The following is an 18,271-nucleotide window of genomic DNA, read 5'->3' as shown; positions in this document are numbered from 1 at the left end:
ACCGCAGGCATCCTGAGGCTCCAGATACGGTGCTCAGTGACACTGGGCTGTCCCTGTGCTTCCGTGCAGGGGGAAGTCACCCTTGGTACATAAATGTGACGTGCGTACCCCCTCTCCACGCGCACACACACTTTCTGGGGCGCCGGCACCACCCAGCTTCTTGTCTGCTGGCCCCTCTCCCCACGTGTGATGTGACACATGCCTGTACCTCCCCAGCACGTGACTACCCGTAGGTGCCCACAGCTCCTCTCTGCCCACGCGACGGGGCCGAACCACAGAAGCCTCTGTCAGCTGCTCCCGGGGGTTTTGATTTCGTGTTTGCATGCCCGACGCCGAGTGGATGCCATTCCTCGTCTGGACGGTCCATTCCTCGTCTGGACGGTCCATCCCTCTGAACTGAGAACTCGAGCGCCAACCAGTGGACTCTGAATCTCACGAACAGCTTTGTCATCTTCCACTTGCCTCTTTTCCTAAGGAAAGCTCCAAACAATACTCCGACTGGCACTCGAGTCCTGTAAATGAAACAGGCACAGTGTAAAAGTCCTCCTCCTTTCAGGAACACTGAGGACGTCAGCGGGATGAGCGCAGGGAGGTCAACCGAAGGGCCTCGCCAGTGGACGGAACGGACGGCATCGGCACGGGCTGCATAGAGAAGGTCGTGGACCAGAATTGGATTTCTGGAACTCTAGGCTTCTGCTGTGATAAAAGCAAGCAGAACAGTATGCTGGCGTGGTGATAAATAGACCCCTTGACGTTAGTTTTCCAGGCTGGCCAAATGTAATTTCCTGATGAGGTCTGTAGATAAAGTGGTGTTGTGCATTTAGAACGGGCAGGCCTCAGAGTAAAGAGAATTAGGCTGGAAATGTGGGCTGGCTTTTTTTTTTTTTTTTTTTTTTTTTTTTTTGGTGTTAGGAATACATTGAGTGGAGTCCCACAGGCTTTTCAACATTCTTATTAGAAAAATAGAGCTCTCTTATGCTTGGTGCTGGGAACAGGTGCTGTGTGACTCAATAATGTTCCCTGTTAAAAAAAAAACAACAAAAAAGCGGGGTGCCTGCGTGGCTCAGTCGGTGAAGCGTCCGACATCGGCTCAGGTCATGATCTCACGATTTGTGAGTTCGAGCCCCGTGTCGGGCTCTGTGCTGACGGCTCAGAGCCTGGAGTCTGCTTCGGATTCTGTGTCTCCCTCTCTCTCTGCTTCTCCCTCACTCACACTCTGTCTCTCTCTCTCTCTTTCTCAAAAATGAATAAATATTAAAAAAAATTAAAACAAAGAAAAGACCAAAAAACCCCTCTCTCTAGAATAGTTACTGTCCTTCCCAACCAAGCTGGGTGATTGGATAATTTTTATGTGTTTTCTTTCTTCTGAAAAAAATCTCTCTGGCCGCCTGGGTGGTCAGACGGGGGTGAGGACCTCTGTGCTCAGTGACTGTCCCCGCTTCCCTGGGGTCGTCCTGCAGCCGTGAACTCAGCCCTTGGATTGGTGTTGGCCAGCCGAGTTTCGTTCGTCCTGTGTGTCTATTTAACGTACTCTGTGGAACTATTTTTTACACCTTGTGATGGTGTGGCCAGACTATCAGCAGGTGAAATAGCAAAGACTTAATGCCTTCCATTCTCTTCCCTTATTTATGAAGAACACCTAGCACGTGAGAACGTGTTCTGTTAAGATTTTATTCACTTCAAACCTGCTGATGCTCCTTTATTTGGGTAGTTAGCAGTCAGGGACTTTTAATAGTCAGCCTTGCAAAGGCAGCCTTATTTCAGACAGTGAAATCAAAACCCAGGACTTGATTACCTCAAAAAAGGTGTGTGAGCCGTTCGTTCATTCCATTTTTCACTGTCAAGTGGCTTCCACCTCAACTATTAGTGTTCCTTTTCTGTCTGTTATGAAATAAATATGTTGGTCGCGTAAGTAGCCTTCTGTTTTGCAGAACTGGATGGCCGCTAATGAGCATATGCCTGTTTTCTTTTAAGTTGTGAAATTTCCTTGGTGGCGTTTCATGGTCTGTTTTCATGACATCGTGGGGAAAAATGCTTCCCACTGGTGCCTTCGCAGAGGAGGGAGGTTGTCAGGGTTTCCCTGATAAAATGTTTACAGGCTTAAGAGGTTTATGAATCAGCTGTAAATATTTGCTCTGGGTTTATGAGACCTCCGCTCATAAACAGCGTGTGTGTTTATCTGTTGCTCATTGAAACGTCTTTAGAGAATCGGCTGTTGGGGATGTGTGTGCCGGGGGGATGTGCCAGGAGTCACAGACTGGGAAAGACTTCTTGTAGGGGACCCTAAGTTTGCTGTGCGATTTTATTGTCAAAACTACCAGTGTGGGACATAAAAGCTTTATTTTTTAAAATCCCATTCCAGATCTGACTTCTGGGTTCTTTTTAAAAGTATTTTCTCTGGGGGTGCCTGGGTGGTTCAGTCGGTTGAGTGTCTGACTTTGGTTCAGGTCAGGATCTCACAGTTCGTGGGTTCCAGCCCCCCGTTGAGCTCTGAGCTGACAGCTCGGAGCCTGGAGCCTGCCTCGGATTCTGGGTCTCCCTCTCTCTCTGCCCCTCCCCCGCTCATGCTCTGTCTCTCTCTACCAAAAATGAATAAACGTTAAAAAAAGTAAAAAAAAATTTAAAGTATTTTCTCTGGACTGCAGGAGGCATCAACTCTCCGAAGTGGTGTTCTTTTTTTCCCCCAAGTGTATTATTTTTGAGAGAGAGAGAGAGAGAGAGAGAGAGAGAGAGAGAGAGAGTGAATGGGGGGAGGGGCAGAGAGAGAGAGAGAGAGAGAGAGAGAGAGAGAGAGAGAGATGGGACAGAAGATCTGAAGCAGGCTCTGCACTGTCAGCCCAGAACCCGATGTGGGGCTTGAACTCACGAGCGGTGAGTTGGACGCCCAGCCGGCTGAGCCACCCAGATGCCCCTGAAGCATGTTCTCAGGGGCTCACTTGGGAGTCACAGGGGGGACCTCTCCATCTCTTGGGAACTTGAACGAGCACCCAAGGGAGCATGAAAGCATCCATGGCCTGTGTATTGTGGGAAGAGAAACACGGTTTGTGATGAATTAAGGTTCGGCGAGAACAAAATGTGGGGTAGGATGTTCGCAGCCTAGGTGGGAGCTGTCTGAAGCAGGAAGCATTGCGGGGAGCCGCCCCAAAGCTGAGAAATGTGACCCACGGTCTCGCCCTCACGGCTAATTCCAAGTGACCGAGTCCCCAGGTCCTTCCAGGCGCAGTGATGGGGCCCATCGGAGCTCTGTAGGCCCAGGCACCGGCTGCGGCGGGCAGCTCCTGGGGGCCCCGTCTCCAGGCAGATGTTTCTGATGTCACAGAAGCGGTCACCCCCCAGGAGGGCCCTTCCACCTTCGGGAGCTGTTCATTCACCCAGGGGCTCTGCCAGGACCTTCTGGATCTGAAGGCCCAAGACTGAGTTTTATGCCCACGTCTTCCCCTCGCTGTGTCCTCCTGCAGAAGGACTCCAGGGGCTCTGTGCCCTCTGTTCTCGCCGAGCCTGGCTGCTGCCTCCCGCCTTGCCGGGTCCCCTGCGTCTTCCCGCCTCCTGGCTTGGCTCTGGAATGTTCTAACGCTCGCCAACACAGAAGCCGGCCCTGGAGTGCGCCTTGGACCCTCCTGGAGGAGGAACGGGTCGTGGTGGTGGAGTGGACGTGCCCCACGTGAGATCGGGCGGAAGGGTGACCAGGAAGGCGCCTGGGAGGCGTTCCGGCTCGAAAGCAGACAGCCTGGGTCGGACTCCGGCCTCTGCGGCCAGTTGCGTGGTCCCGGTGGCTCCCTCGCCTTGCGGGGCTCCCGACTTCTCTTCTGTGAGGTGGGGATGGTAGTAAGCGTCTGTCAGGGTTCTTGGAAGGATGAAATGCGGTGATGCCTGCAGAGCAATGAGCAGAGAGCTGCCAGCCCAGGACGGCGTGGCTCTTAGGACACTGCCGTGACCGTGTGGTGTCTCTGTGGGGCTCCGTGCGTGACCCACAGCTGGAGCGGGCGAGGCCTGCCGGTGGCGTGGGCTGAGCTGAGCTGGACAAGTAGGGGGTGCAGCAATTCCAGACCTGCTTTGCCACAAGTTAGCCGCCAAACAGGCACCTCGCCAGCCCCGCTGAGCATGTAAGTGCTGTGCGGGGATGCCTCTGGCTGGTGCCTCAGGAAACAGACTTGGTAATCGATGCTTGCGGCCTTTTGGAGAGAAGAACTGTGGGTCAGACCACCCACTGGGTGACCCCCGCCACCCCCCGCCCCGAGGTACTTTCCGGAACATAACTGTGTCTCAGAGTGTCTCTCGTTGGCTGGCGGCTAGAGGACCTGCTGACTTTTTTCGGGGAGCGTGTTTCCAGTGGAAGGACTTAAGTCCCTGGATGCAGCAGGATGTTGGGAGAACGACAAGGGAAAAAGGTTTGCTCTTCAGATGGCTTTTGTTTTTCTCGGACGTTTAATTGCAAGCCACTTGACGAGGGTAGGATCTGCGGAGGCCGTGCTTAAGCAACTTTGATTTAGAAGACAAAACGCAAGGTGACTGCGTTTAGCCTCGCGTCATCCGGCTTTACAAAAATTACCTTCTGTCGATTTCTGAGACGCCGCGGAGCCTCCCAAGAAAATGACTTTTCCTACTGACAACGAAAGAAACCTCTCGTGGAAAGAAAGGCAGCGATAGCCCGCAAGAACAAGGCTTCCTTTCTTAGAGTCCCTTGTTGTCAATCCGGCTGGCCTCCCTGCCAGGATATACCACTTCTCCATCAGCAACGTGACCAAAAGCAGTGTGTTTATTCTTGGCCAGTGACGTAGGCTTCTTGCCTGTAGAAGACACACAGGCTGAACATCCACACCCATTGCTCGGTATTGCAAGAAAAGAGAATCTAAACTTTTGAAGCTCTTGCCTATCTGCATGTGTGGGTACCCCCGACTGCTCTGTGTTCCTTATGATAGCCCTGCAGATAGGTGAAAGTAACGTTTACAGCTTATTAGTTCTTTCCATTTGAAACTACGCCGTAGTGTCGTTACCTGTGCTTCAAGAGGAGTGACCTGGTGCCTTTTGACGATAAGAGATTGTATCTTTTTTAAAATTTTTTTTTTTTTTTTAACGTTTTTATTTATTTTTGGGACAGAGAGAGACAGATCATGAACGGGGGAGGGGCAGAGAGAGAGGGAGACACAGAATCGGAAACAGGCTCCAGGCTCTGAGCCATCAGCCCAGAGCCCGACGCGGGGCTCGAACTCACGGACCGCGAGATCGTGACCTGGCTGAAGTCGGACGCTTAACCGACTGCGCCACCCAGGCGCCCCTAAGAGATTGTATCTTACGCACAGTCTTCAATGCCTGGAGAATTGTTTGATTGACAGCTGGTCGGCTTCTGTCACTAACTTGCTAGGTGACCTCACGTCCTGGAGCGATCCTTCTGGACCTCAAATAGTTTTTTCCTTGGAATCACGTCAGGGCTCGTGCTTCCTAATAAGGTCCCTTACAACACCAACAATCTGTGCTGTTGTTTTGTAACCTCCAGCTGTGGTAAGTGACCAGTAGTTAGAGGTGTTCATCTGTACATTAAGGCGCCTCCTCAATGCCCAGTGGTTTCCTTTACCTGGTCGTCCGACCTCCCGGAAGCATGAAGTGCCCACAGTGCCGGTGGCTAATTCCAAGTGAATACGCTAACACGCGGCAACTGTGCCCTGAAACATCTCATTTCGTTTGCCTGAGAGCACACTTAATTTTACCCTGGATTTTGCCGGGGTAGCTCACGTAGAATTTCTCCAGTGTTTCCTTTTCTTAGTCAACATTCTGCAGTCAGCACACGATGCTGTGCATGTAATAGTGTTCTCCTAACCTGTTGAATTTGCTTGTCTCCTGTATCACGGATTTCCTGCTTTTCACTGAGGGCCGGTGCCGTTCCATTCTTCGCTCTGGTACTGATATTCTGACTTTATGTATTTATTTATTTTTTTGTCTTTTCAACAGAAGAAGGTTCAAGCCTGGAGGAAATTGGCTTTAACTGGGGAGAGTATCTGGAAGAAACGGGAGCCAGCGCGGCTCCTCACACGTCGTTCAAACATGTATGTGACACGCCTTCTCTCTCTGCATTTGGAGGGTGGGAGGGGCATCTGCAGGAAGATGCTGAACCTTGGGGAAGAAAAGGGAAATTGAGGCAGGATTTCTTAGAAATCAGGAGGAGATACGGACACACGTCTGTTTGCTTTTCGCAGAGAGCTGTGGGGAAGATGGGCCTTATCCTTGTACGTTATCTCTTCTGATAACGGAGGGCTGGGCCTGGGGAGGGGGAGCTCAGCGTGTACCTTATCCTTGTTCTGTACCCTAAACAGCCCGAGTAGACACGGCCCGAGACAGGAAAGATTGATTGATGCGAGTAAAGAGCCAGCAAACTAGGCAAGTACATGTGAAGAGTAATAGTATCTCAGGAGATGTAATGGCTGTGTATTCTCTTAGTTGGAAATGATATTTTTATTTTGACAGGACACCTAAAAGTCTTCTAGCCATTTGGGGGCAGAGGAGTAAAGTTAGAGGAAATCCCCCGTAAATATTCAGGGCACATTTGTATCAAACCAAAAAATTATTTTCGCAGTAATATTCTTTGAGCAATGCAAATAGTGTGCCCAGCCGAGGGGAAGTCCCAGGAAGTAAAAGGTCGAGGTTTTACCAGATTTTTGCTTATGGGTGAGATTTTTGGTCATATGCCATTAGCAAGGGAAAGACTGAATTTCCAGGACTGGAGTTCTGAGGCATTACAGTTTCTTTGCTGGAAATGAAAATTTAATTCCAAGAAACATTTTTTTTTTTTTCCTTCTCACTGGGCTCTCCGGGGCAAAGACTCTTAGCCCGAGGGTGGTGAGCAAACTGGGGGCACATTTCCAGCCTGTTCTTGCTTTTGGCTGTTTTGCCCCTTCAGATTGTGGAATGACCCAGCTAGATCCCTTCAGGTGGTGTAGGAAAGAGGTACTGACCCACAAACTTTTTCTTCCTTTCTGGACCAGGAAGTTACCAATATCCCCCCACATGGAGCCACTCTGTTCTCTTTAATCCTGTCATTTCTCCCACCTCCCCCTTTTTTTTTTAAATTTTTTTTTTCAACGTTTATTTATTTTTGGGACAGAGAGAGACAGAGCATGAATGGGGGAGGGGCAGAGAGAGAGGGAGACACAGAATCGGAAACAGGCTCCAGGCTCTGAGCCATCAGCCCAGAGCCTGATGCGGGGCTCGAACTCACGGACCGCGAGATCGTGACCTGGCTGAAGTCGGACGCTTAACCGACTGCGCCACCCAGGCGCCCCTCCCACCTCCCCTTTAACCCCAGTGTACTCTCCTGGATGCACGTGTGCAGGGTTTAAAGGAACAGTGGCGTGGACCCGTGGACAAGCTATGGATAATTCCATCATCTCTTAAGCAGCTGCTACTCACGGATATCAGATGTGTTTGTTAGCTTTCGAACCTACGGCCCACCAGGCTCCAAAGCTTTCTTTTCAGGGGAGGGCTGGTAGATCCTAATGGACTGTAACCGTTAATTAAAAGAAAAGAAAGGAGACCCATTCTCTAAGGCTGTGCTATCCCCGCAGTGGCCGTTAGCCACACGGAGCTCCTGAGCCCTTGAGACGTGTACCATCCAGACAGATGCTGTCGAGGTAGAACGCACACCAGATTTCGCAGGCTTCCTTGGGAAGGAAGAATGTAGAACAAGTCATGAATAGGTCTGTGGATTACATCTTGAAATGATGCTATTTGGGATATGTTGGGTCGAGTAAAATCCGTTATTAAAATTAATTTCATCTGTTTTATCTTGCTTTTTTAACATGGTTACTAGAAAGCGTAATGTCCGGTTCTATTCCTCTTAGCGCTGTTCTAAGCCAATAGGAATGTTGTTTTTATTTTTATTTTTTATTTTTGAGAGAGACAGAGAGAGACAGAGCACAAGCGGGGGGAGGGGCAGAGAGAGAGGGAGACACAGAATCTGAAGCAGGATCCAGGCTCTGAGGTGCCAGCACAGAGCCCAACGTGGGGCTCGAACTCGTGAATCGCGAGATCATGACCTGAGCTGAAGTTGGATGCTTAACCGACTGAACCATCCAGGCACCCCAGGAATGTTGTTTTTAAGTGCTGTTTTTTTTTTAAGTTATTTATTTGGGGTGGGGAGAGAGAGAGAGAGAGAGAGAGAGAGAGAGAGAGAGCGCACAAGTTGGGGAGGAACAGAGAGAGAGGGAGAGAGAGAGTCCCAAGTAGGCTCCGCACCGTCAGCACAGAGCCCACTGTGGGGCTTGAACCCACAAACCGTGAGATCCTGACCTGAGCTGAAATCCGGATTCGGAAGCTTAACCGACTGAGCCACCCGGGTGCCCCTTACGTGCCGTTGTCTTAGCAGCTCTTGTAATCTTCCGGATGTGTCAGGCATAGTGACGTCGTCCCTGTGCTTCTCTTTCCTGCAGGTGGAGATCAGCCTTCAGAGCAACTTCCAGCCGGGGATGAAATTAGAAGTGGCCAATAAGAACAACCCGGACACGTACTGGGTGGCCACCGTCATCACCACCTGCGGCCAGCTGCTGCTTCTGCGCTACTGCGGCTACGGCGAGGACCGCCGGGCCGACTTCTGGTGTGATGTGGTGATAGCGGACCTCCACCCCGTGGGGTGGTGCACGCAGAATAACAAGGCTTTGATGCCCCCGGATGGTAAGCTCCGGCATCCGGACGCCAAGCTGGCCCGCGTCCCGAAGCCTTTTGGTCCCCGAGCGATCGCCGTCCGTGACGCTTGTAGACAAGCCTGGCAGAGATTCGAAAACCGATGTAGGAGGGAGGTCTGGTGCTTGACGCGACGTGTCTTGAGTTTCAGTGGCTGGAGGGGCTCCAGAGTGAGGGGGGACCTGGGTGCGTTTTTGGACGTCCGCCCAGCTGACCGTGGCCTTCCGCAGACTTAAAGCTTTGGAGCCTGATCGTCACACGGGTGTTGGGGGTGGGAAAGGGGGGGCTGAGGGACGCCCATGACTGACGTCTTGTTTCCTCTTTGGGTTGTCTGGCTCTTCTTCTGCCTTAGAGACTGTGCGTTTTGAACAGTGGCATCGAGCATCTGGAACAGGCTTCTCTGGAAGGTTTAACCTGCCTTCTTGCAGGGAGACCGTCAGGGTGTGAGGCACGTAGAAAACCAAACTCATGTGGAGAAATGACACTACTCTCGAGGGAATGGCCAGAGCTTGTGTAGTTGAGATCCATTTCGTTGCTGGAAGACGGGGTACTCCACTGGGGTGACAGTACCCCCCCCAGGGGACTGTTGGCAACGCCTGTTTTGGTTACGACAGGGGGTAGGGGATGCTGCTGACATCGGGCGGGAGGGCCGGGTGCTGGCAGACAGACACCCTTGCTTGGACAGGACGGTCCCCACACAGGGAATCGCGGGCTCAAACTGGCCGTGGTGCAGAGTTGGAGAAAACCCCGCGTGTCACGCAGGCACGGAAGGAGCCCATGCGATCGCGTACATGAGAAAAGCTGCGTTACCAAATACTTGAACCTCGACACCTTGTTTTCCGTGTTTGATGACAGGATGATGCTTGAAGATTTTCCGCGCTGATCCTCAGGTGCCTGGAACGTGTCCGTAGGACTGCCTGCCTGTTTCAATTCCGACTCGATGTTTTCATTTCGAACCGACACGTAACGTGTCAGAGCTGAATTCCGAGCTTCTTCTTGTCCACCGTTATGGGCGGTGGCTTTTTCCCGGAACTTTTCAATACTGTCTTCTGTTCCGAGTTCCGATAGATCGTTCTTCCGATTGGTGGGAATGGTCTGGGTTGTGCCTAATTGAGAGCCTGCTAGGAGGCAGTCATGGTAGACACGTGGAGTTTGAGTTGCATTTCTGTGACATTTGTAAGGACCGACTGCACTGCCCGGGCCTCAGCTGACTCGTGGCTCCTTACTGCCTTGGAAGAAAGAGAGACGGGCCCTTTGCGTCTCTTCTCCCCCGTGGACCTCTTTCTGCTCCTCTGCCCGCGTTACCCCTTCCTCCCCCAGCGGTTAGCTCACCGGTCGCTTCTCAGGCAACCAGGGTCAAACCCCGTCTTTGCTCACAAAGCCCCTGGCGCCCTTAGAGGTGATGACATTTGTGAGTGTGCCCCTCCCCCACATCTGTACTTGAAAAAAACCTGAGTTATGATCCACATACTGTAAGATTCATCCCTTTAAGTGTGCGGTTCACTGATTTTTGATGTGGTCACAAGGCTGTGCAACCACTGTCATTGCCTTTTTTAAAATGTTTTATTTATTTTTGAGAGACAGAGAGAGAGAGAAAAAGACAGAGAGAGAGGGAGAATGAACAGGGGAGGGGCAGAGAGAGAGGGAGACACAGAATCTGAAGCAGGCTCCAGGCTCTGAGCCATCAGCACAGAGCCTGACGTGGAACTTGAACCCACGAACCGTGAGATCATGACCTGAGCCGAAGTCAGACGCTTCACCCACTGGGCCACCCAGGCGCCCCCCACATTTTCTTTATCTGTTCATCTGCCCGTAAACATGTAGGTGGTTTTAATGTCTTGGCTGTTGTAAATAATGCTGCGATGAACATGGGGCGCAGAGCTCTCTTTGGCATAGTGTTTTTGTTTCCTTTGGATAGACTCCCAGTCATGGAATTGCTGGGTCACAGGGTAGTTCTAGTTCTAAGTTTTTGACCAACTTCTGTACTGTTTTCCACCGCGGCTGCACCGGTTGGCATTCCCACCAGCAGTGCTCGGGGGCTCCCGCTTCTCCACATCCTCGCCCGCATGTTCTCTCTGGTCTCTGTGACGATAGCCATCCTGCACGTGTGAAGCGACACCTCCCTGTGGTCTGGATTTGCGTTTTCCTGATGATGAGTGATGGCGAGAGTCTTTTCGTGTACCTGGATGCGCTCTTCGGAAAAATGGCTATTCAGAGCTTCTCACTTTTTCTTGCTTTCTTGTTAAATTGAATACAGTGGACACGCGATTTTACAGCAGTTTTGGGTGTGCAACAGAGTGACTCACCTTCTCTGTATCATGTGCTCTGCTCCCCACAAGTGTGGCTAACATCTGTCCCCATGCAACGCTGTGACGGTCTCATTGGCTGGATTTTTCATCCCCGCGGTGTATTCACATCATAACTGGAAGCTCGTACCTCCAGTCCCCTTCACCAAACGCATGAAGGGAAATGAGTGACGCTTCTGCCCATGTTTAAATCGGATTGTTTTCGACTATTGACTTGAATGGGTTCTATATGTATTTTGGATATTAACCCCTTATCAGTATGTGGCTGCAAATATTTTTCCCCGTTCTGTAGGTTATCTTTTCATTTTTTTTAAAAAAGTTTTTTAAGTTTATTTCTTTTTGAGAGAGAGACCGAGAGAGAGAGAGAGGGGGGAAGGGGCAGAAGGACAGGGAGAGAGAGAATCCCAAGCAGGCTCCGCACCATCAGCGCAGAGCCCGACGTGGGGCTTGAACTCACAAACCACGTGTTCACGACCTGAGCCGAAACCCAAGAGTCGGACGCTTAACCCATCGAGCCACCCAGGTGCCCCAAGTTATCTTTTCATTTTGATGATGGTTTCTTTTGCTGCGCAGAAGCTTTGTAGCTTCACGTAGTTTCACCTGTTTATTTTTTGTTTTATTGCTTGTGCTTTAGGCATCCTATCCAAAAAAAAAACAAACCCGGCCAAGATTGATGTCCAGGTGCTCCCCCCACCCCCTGCACCCCTCTGTTTTCTTCTAGGAGTTTTATGGTTTTTGGTCTTACACTTAGGTCTGTAGCTCATTTCGAGTGAATTTTTGTGAGTGGTGTAAGATAGGTTCCTTCTTTTTTAAGACCGAATACTATTCCCTTTGCTTTGAATTAAGACAGCTGCCGAGGTGAAAAGATAACGGTGTAATGCACGATTATTTAATTTCCCCGTGGTCTCTGTCGGCTCATGAAGCAAACCAGTCGCGGTGGATGCTTCGCGCTGATGGAATGTTGGGAAGGCGTCAGTGCTGTTTAGGGGACCAGAGGTCTTTCTGCCCGCCCCGCTCTGCACACAGAGGCCCCGTGGTCGTGCCCACACACCCTCGGGAGGGTGCCTCCCTCGCCCCCTCGCCGTCCTTCCTCATCTCCTTTATGACTCGCTCTTAAAGTTTGACGCGTTAGCAGTGAAATGCCCTTGGAAAGGCTGTACTACGATGGTTTCACTTTATATAATAGATTCTCTAGTGAATCGTTCTGGAGACAAGTTCCAGGGTGCTGGATTTTAACACTCTTGGAGCTAATGGGTTCATTTGGTAGAAATGCATGCTGTTGCTCGAGAGAAAGAGAGAGAGAGAGAGAGGGCATAGTTTATCAATCAATTCTTCCTCCTCGCTTGGCTGAAAAATGTGGCAGCAGCCACAGTTTCGGAAACACCATCAAATTTGTATCCTACTGACTTTGCGCTATTAGGCAAGACAGAGAGACACTTAAAATGACAAATTCCCGATGAAAAATGGGAACACCCAGTCAAGGAGGGGGAAGCATTAATGTGCCTGAGTGATCCGAAGCCCGCTCAAACAATAACAAGTTATGCTAATTTGAGAATGTCTTCTTGGCTCCTTTTAAAGAACTTTAGAAAAAATTTAGTAGGTGATCAATATGACTTGGAAATCTTCCCCGCGGAGAACAAAGTCAGGGAATAGCAGGTTCAGGGGGGCAAAAGGTTTTATTGATTGCTGCAGTACAGGATAATTACTGCTTTGTAGCCAGAGGCGGCGGGTGCCCCGCAGGGAATCGGGGGGAATCTATTTTCAAACAAGGATTCTTGTTTGTGTGGTTTTCTGCTGTAGAGAGCTAGTATCATTGTAAATTCTGGAACTGTACCTGGTTGGTCTGCGTCGCGGCTCAACTTGAAAGGCGTCGCAGGGTGTTAACACAAGTTAAAGTCGGCGACACGTGACGCTTTTGTTTGAGATGCTCCAGTGTGATGGATCTTCTTACCGATCTCAGGAGTCGGGATGTTTTAAAGGGAGTCAGGGGGTGTTTTGACGGGAGGAACATCGTGGCTGGAGCCTGGGGATCTGGTTCTCACTTTGCCTCTGCCGCTAATTTAGCTACCTGGGTGAGATTCCTCTCCATTTTCTCATCTTTGAGAGGAGGTTGTATCGTCCCTAAAGGCCGTTCCAGCCTGACGTGCCTCGGTTTGTGGTCCTCGTGAAGGAGAGGAGGAAGAAGGGTGCTGGTTTGCCCACCGTATACATGAGGAGTGGACTTTGTTTTGGAGCTGAGACCTGTGGAAGTGTGTACGAAGCACAGAAGTTTCTGTGTCACTGTGGGGGTGATCACGTTTCAGTGGATTGGGGGACAGACGGGGCTGGGAAATCGTTGTGAGTGCCTGGGTCCTTTGTCGCCTACAACAGACAGAATTTTGCTCGATAAAGAATCCAAAGAATCAAAGATGCCGGTTCCCTGTTGGAGCCCAGGGAACCGGGAATCATTCCCCACCGAGTGACAGCGGAAGTGGAGTTGAGCCCATCATTGTGTGCAGGACAGCTCCAGAATACAAGCGGGGGAAGCAAGGGGGTGAGGGTGTGGGCGGTTGTGCTCCCCCCCACCCCCGGGAGGGAGGAAGGAGAGGGCCGCCTTTCCTGCTCAGACTGGGGTTAATAGCGCGCCTGGGAGGACATTCTGGGGTTGCCCCAAGTAGCCTTTCATCTTCTGAGGTCACCGCATTAAGACACTCATTTTATGATTTTATTTTATTTTTTTATTTATTTTAATGTGTAGTTTTGAGAGAGAGAGAGAGAGAGAGAGAGAGAGAGAGTGAGAGAGAGAGAAGGAGTGTGAGCCGGTGAAGGGCAGAGAGAGAGCAGGAGACACAGAATCCGAAGCAGGCTCCAGGCTCTGAGCTGTGAACACAGAGCCCAGTGAGGGGCTCGAACTGATGAAACTGACATCATGACCTGAGCCGAAGTTGGACGCTTAACCGATTGAGCCACCCAGGCGCCCCCTGATTTTAGATGATAGTTTTACCAACCACCGAGCACAGTCCCCTATTTTTTACAGTCCCGTATTTTTCTCGCCTTGCCATCTGAAATGGACGTGATACCTGAATCACCGCGAGCCGTCATTATTACACTAAACGTTACAAAGAAGGAAACAGCATGGCGGCTGCTCTCCCCGTTTCAATAAGATGTGATTCCAATCCACAGGCAGAGAACTCCATTAATAAGGACGTGTTTAGAGAGACCTGGGCGTAGTGGCCAATTGGCCGTCCAAAGAGCAGTGTTTCTGCTCGTGAGCTCATCGGCGCTAATCTCTCATATTAAAAGTATTAGCAAACATACTACATTAAAGCATCGGTAAGTGCAGTGGAGGATTAGAGCTCTTATTAGAGGAGCTAGATGGAAAACGTTTTAGCTTACTAAATCAATAAGCCTTGATTTATTCATAAGCACACGCAAAGCTCGCAAAGGGCAACTGCCAAATAATTATTGTTTATGGTGATAATGTAAGGAAATCATTTAATCCAGTGACTGTTTCACTGTTATTTATTGAGAAGTAGCAACTACCTCCTAACGCGTGGGGTCGGGGAGCTTTGACTTTCTAGCAGGTGCCTACCGAGTGCCTGAAAGAAATGCTCCTGTGAGATTGCAGGTGAGTACGAAGCCTGCCCGAATGAGACCCCTCGGCTTATAAATTGAGAAATATTTATGCGCGCTTTCTACTGTTGCAGTAAAAGTATTGGAATTACGGTGCCTTAGGAATCATGCCTCTAATTTTTATTTTCCCCGTTATTAACATTTCTGTAATTTGAATTGCAAACTCTGCAGTCTTGCCAGAATGACTCTATTTACCATTCAAAGTTGAAGGAAAATTACTGGGAGTTAGTTAATATATAACTTATTTGAATAAAGGGATGTTTATTCATGAAGCGTTAGCAGCAAGTGTGAATATGGCCTTATGTTACGCACGTAGAGGCAGCCAGGTTCTGAAGCCTGGTCTTAGGACTGTTTGGGGGAATTTTGTTTTTCCCCGCAGTTGGTTATAACGTAAGAGGCGAGGGGGGCAGTTGGTGTGTAGGGCTGGGAAATCGCGGGACCACGGGCCTTCCAGTTACGTCACCGCGGACTCTGAGAAGCAGAATGCGACGGTGTTGATGTTTATGACCTGAACGACATTTTCGTAACACGAATGGATCGTACACAGTCAACGTGGTTTTCACTGGCCGCCTTCGGTATCCTGGGAGTACCTGCCTCTTCAGGCGGTCCTGTGTCTGCTCTTCACATCTTCTGGCCCCTGCTTGTTGGTTCTCATTTGCTTGGGTCCTGTAGGCGACTGGGCCCCGAGTGTCGGGCACAGGACAGGACAGCCACACGTGGCCTCGTGCGGCCTCTGAGCGTGTGACCTCACGTTTCCGAGGCTCTGTCTTACAACACACCGCGTTGGCCCAGGTGGTCGCTCAGGTTTCCTTCAGCTCAAAAATGTTCTGAATGTGAGAAATCAGAGAGCAATGAATGAGATTTATAAAGGGGCTCTGAAGTCAATAAATAGGCCCCATGATTAGATACCGATGAAACTGTTCGTTTTAGCCTGTGGAAGGAAAAGCAAAGACCGAAACCAAGGAAGCCAGACCGAATGGTGGTCCTGTCCTATAAATTAAAACCCTTTGCATAGATAGTGGTGAACAACTGTTAGCTTATGAGTAGAACAGTAGTCTCTTCTCCTATAATTCCTGCTTGGTGTTTGTACTTGTCTTTTGAAACTCACTGTACATCACACATCCCGTCTTTGGTTTCTCGAAGTGTGATCACTAATTTTATTCTGTTTGCATCATGGCTTTTCAATTAAAAACACTTGCACCCACAAAATAATTTTATTTGGTGCCTGCCGTGCACCAGCTAACTAAATCTAACCCTATCTGAGGAATGCCTTTGTAAACTGGCTGGTATGATTTTTTTTTTATGTTTATTTATTTATTTCGAGAGAGAGAAAGAAGAGGGGAGGGAAAGAGAGAGAGGGAGACACAGAATCCCAAGCAGTCTCCGTGTTGTCAGCACAGAGCCCGATGTGGGGCCCGATCTCACGAACTGTGAGATCATGACCTGAGCCGAAATCAAAAGTCAGACGCTTAACCGACTGAGCCACCCAGGCACCCCCTGGATGGTATAATTCTTATATTACATTTGAAAATCGTGGCTTGGTAAGTGGGAATACCTTATCCCCAGGTCAGACAGTTTGAAGTCGAGTTTGAGGTAAGGATTACCCGCCCCCACCCTCCACGTCTGAAATCGGTGCTTTGAAAATAGGAGGAGGTTAGTAAATGTTTGTTTGTTGATTAAGTTGTGTCAATCAGACTGTTGAATCTTTAGACTCGAAATCTTGGAAACGTACTACTAAGAAAAGTAGTAGAATTGGCTTCTTGCGATTTTTAAGAAGAAGGTAGAACGCTAACTTGTCCAGAATGTTTTCCGTCTTGTCATTTTTGGAGGCAAATAAATGGAAGCGATTCGGTCTGGAACTTCCTTGCCAAATGGTAATCATGAGATTATGTAAAGTTATGTAAATTGTATCAGATGCTATTTGGGTTTTTCTGCAACGTGAAAACTGTAAGCACAAAGCGGCACCGTAAGATTTTCCGTCTCGGTGTTAGTCGTAAATGAATTTACTTTCTCGTGCTGCTTAATCCAGCAGCATATACTTTAAGTCAGGCTCGTGTCTGATTCTGTGTGGGATGTGGGTGGGCTAGTTCTGTGGGTCCCTGTGGCCTCTTGTTGGCTATTTTTGGTCCTTCGTCTCCCTGTCAGGGCCTGTCTTCTTGGTCCCCTCTCCCCTGTTGAGGGTCCTGGCCCTGGACTGCTCTCAGCGGGGCCCAGGTAGTGCTGAGAGAACCTTCTAGTCACCTTTGAGCAGACAGGGCTCTCGCAGCGCAGCACGGCCTCCTGGGACCTCTGCCTGTCCCCAGCCCGACGTGCCTTTGTTTTCCTGCCCAGAGCCAGGAGCCCTAGCGTCATCTGGTCCCCTCCTTCATGCCTCCGACTGCCTTCTAGCTTGTTGGACTGGTGAGTTTCTCCCACCCCTTTTCCTGCTCTGGGCTCCTGAACAAGACTCTGACTTGCTGCTGCTTCTTGTTAAGTTCCCCATCCAGGCTCGAGTTTCCAGGGTCTTGCCTCCATTCCAGGACCACGCCTCCATTCCAGAGCCATTCCAAGCATGCCTCTGTTCCATGCATGCCTCTGTTCCAGGGTCATGCCCTCTGCATTTATCTGAGAGGTTGACAGGACCCAGCCATGGGAGTATCTCTTCCTCAGCTGTGTGTTGCTCTCTGAGAGTACCTGCCCCTGGGCTTACCTCCAAGACATATGGCTAATGCAGATATACGTCTGGGTACAAGGGTCTATGACATGTTTAGAAAGACAGTAGCTAATGTGACTTCATCGTGGCTTTAGTTTTTTTTTTTTTTCTAAAGTTTATTTATCTATTTATTTTGAGAGAGAGAGAAAGCACTGGTCAGGGAGAGACAGAAAGAGAGGGAGAGAGAGAATCCCAAGCAGGCTCCATGAAGACCGCACAGAGCCCGACGCGGGGCTCGAGCCCACGAACCGTGAGCTCATGACCCAAGTCGAAGTTGGACGCTTAACTGACTGAGCCAGCCAGGTGCCCCTGTAATTTTCCTATTAATTTCAGTAGATTATTTAGAATATTTAGCAGGAAAGTAGCTTTTTTTTGAAGACATATAATAAGATATACTTAAAATTGTGATGTTTGCATTTTGATTTACATTGTTTTCATCGAAAATATTAACATTGTACAGACTGGAGATAATTATATTTTATCTTTTAATGCCTTGAATGATTTCTGTGAATAGAATACAAATTATGTGAAAATCTTGCTTTTTTTTTTAACTAGATGGCTAATGATTTTGCTGGAAAAAATATAAGGAAAATAATTTTTTATGGAATAGATACAGAATGATTTATGAATTATGTAAGTCTTTAATTTATTACTCATCCAAACATTGCTAGCCCATCAACAGCCGGATACACCGTCATTATTAAATTTATTTATCTTTGGCATTTGGCCAACTTGCAGTTGTCTATATACCATAGCTTTTTACATACTACGTGACTCTGTTATTATGAAGATGTATTTGTCCACGTAGGAAGATGGGGCATACTTTACTTCACAGCCTGTTTGCTTGATTAATGACTTGAGAATATTTCCAGTGTGGTATGTGGGCTCACATTTGAGCTCTGCCGGGCCCTGTACAGGGAAGGGTGGCCTGTTCAAACTTTCCACCCTGGGTTTCTCACGGCCCCTGTGACCCGGGCGGGGGTTACTTGGT

The 18,271-nt window shown here is 49.4% G+C and overlaps 1 protein-coding gene across 13 annotated transcripts in view; it reads left to right on the top strand.

Annotated features, from left to right (window-relative positions):
* The window catches only part of SFMBT2 (Scm like with four mbt domains 2), a 226,543-nt gene that overhangs the window by 28,389 nt on the left and 179,883 nt on the right, over positions 1-18,271 (top strand). For all 13 annotated transcript variants that reach the window (XR_007153923.1, XM_047866407.1, XM_047866402.1 and 10 more), the window contains 2 exons: positions 5,947-6,041; positions 8,421-8,661. Coding sequence is in view for 12 of the 13 variants with exons in the window: in XM_047866407.1 (XP_047722363.1) it covers positions 5,947-6,041; positions 8,421-8,661 (336 nt within the window). In the remaining variant the exon portion in view is untranslated. The remainder of the gene's footprint in view (positions 1-5,946; positions 6,042-8,420; positions 8,662-18,271) is intronic.

This window comes from Prionailurus viverrinus, chromosome B4, assembly GCF_022837055.1.
Source record: "Prionailurus viverrinus isolate Anna chromosome B4, UM_Priviv_1.0, whole genome shotgun sequence".
Lineage (NCBI taxonomy): Eukaryota > Metazoa > Chordata > Mammalia > Carnivora > Felidae > Prionailurus > Prionailurus viverrinus.
This window is presented reverse-complemented; position numbering and strand designations above follow the sequence as displayed.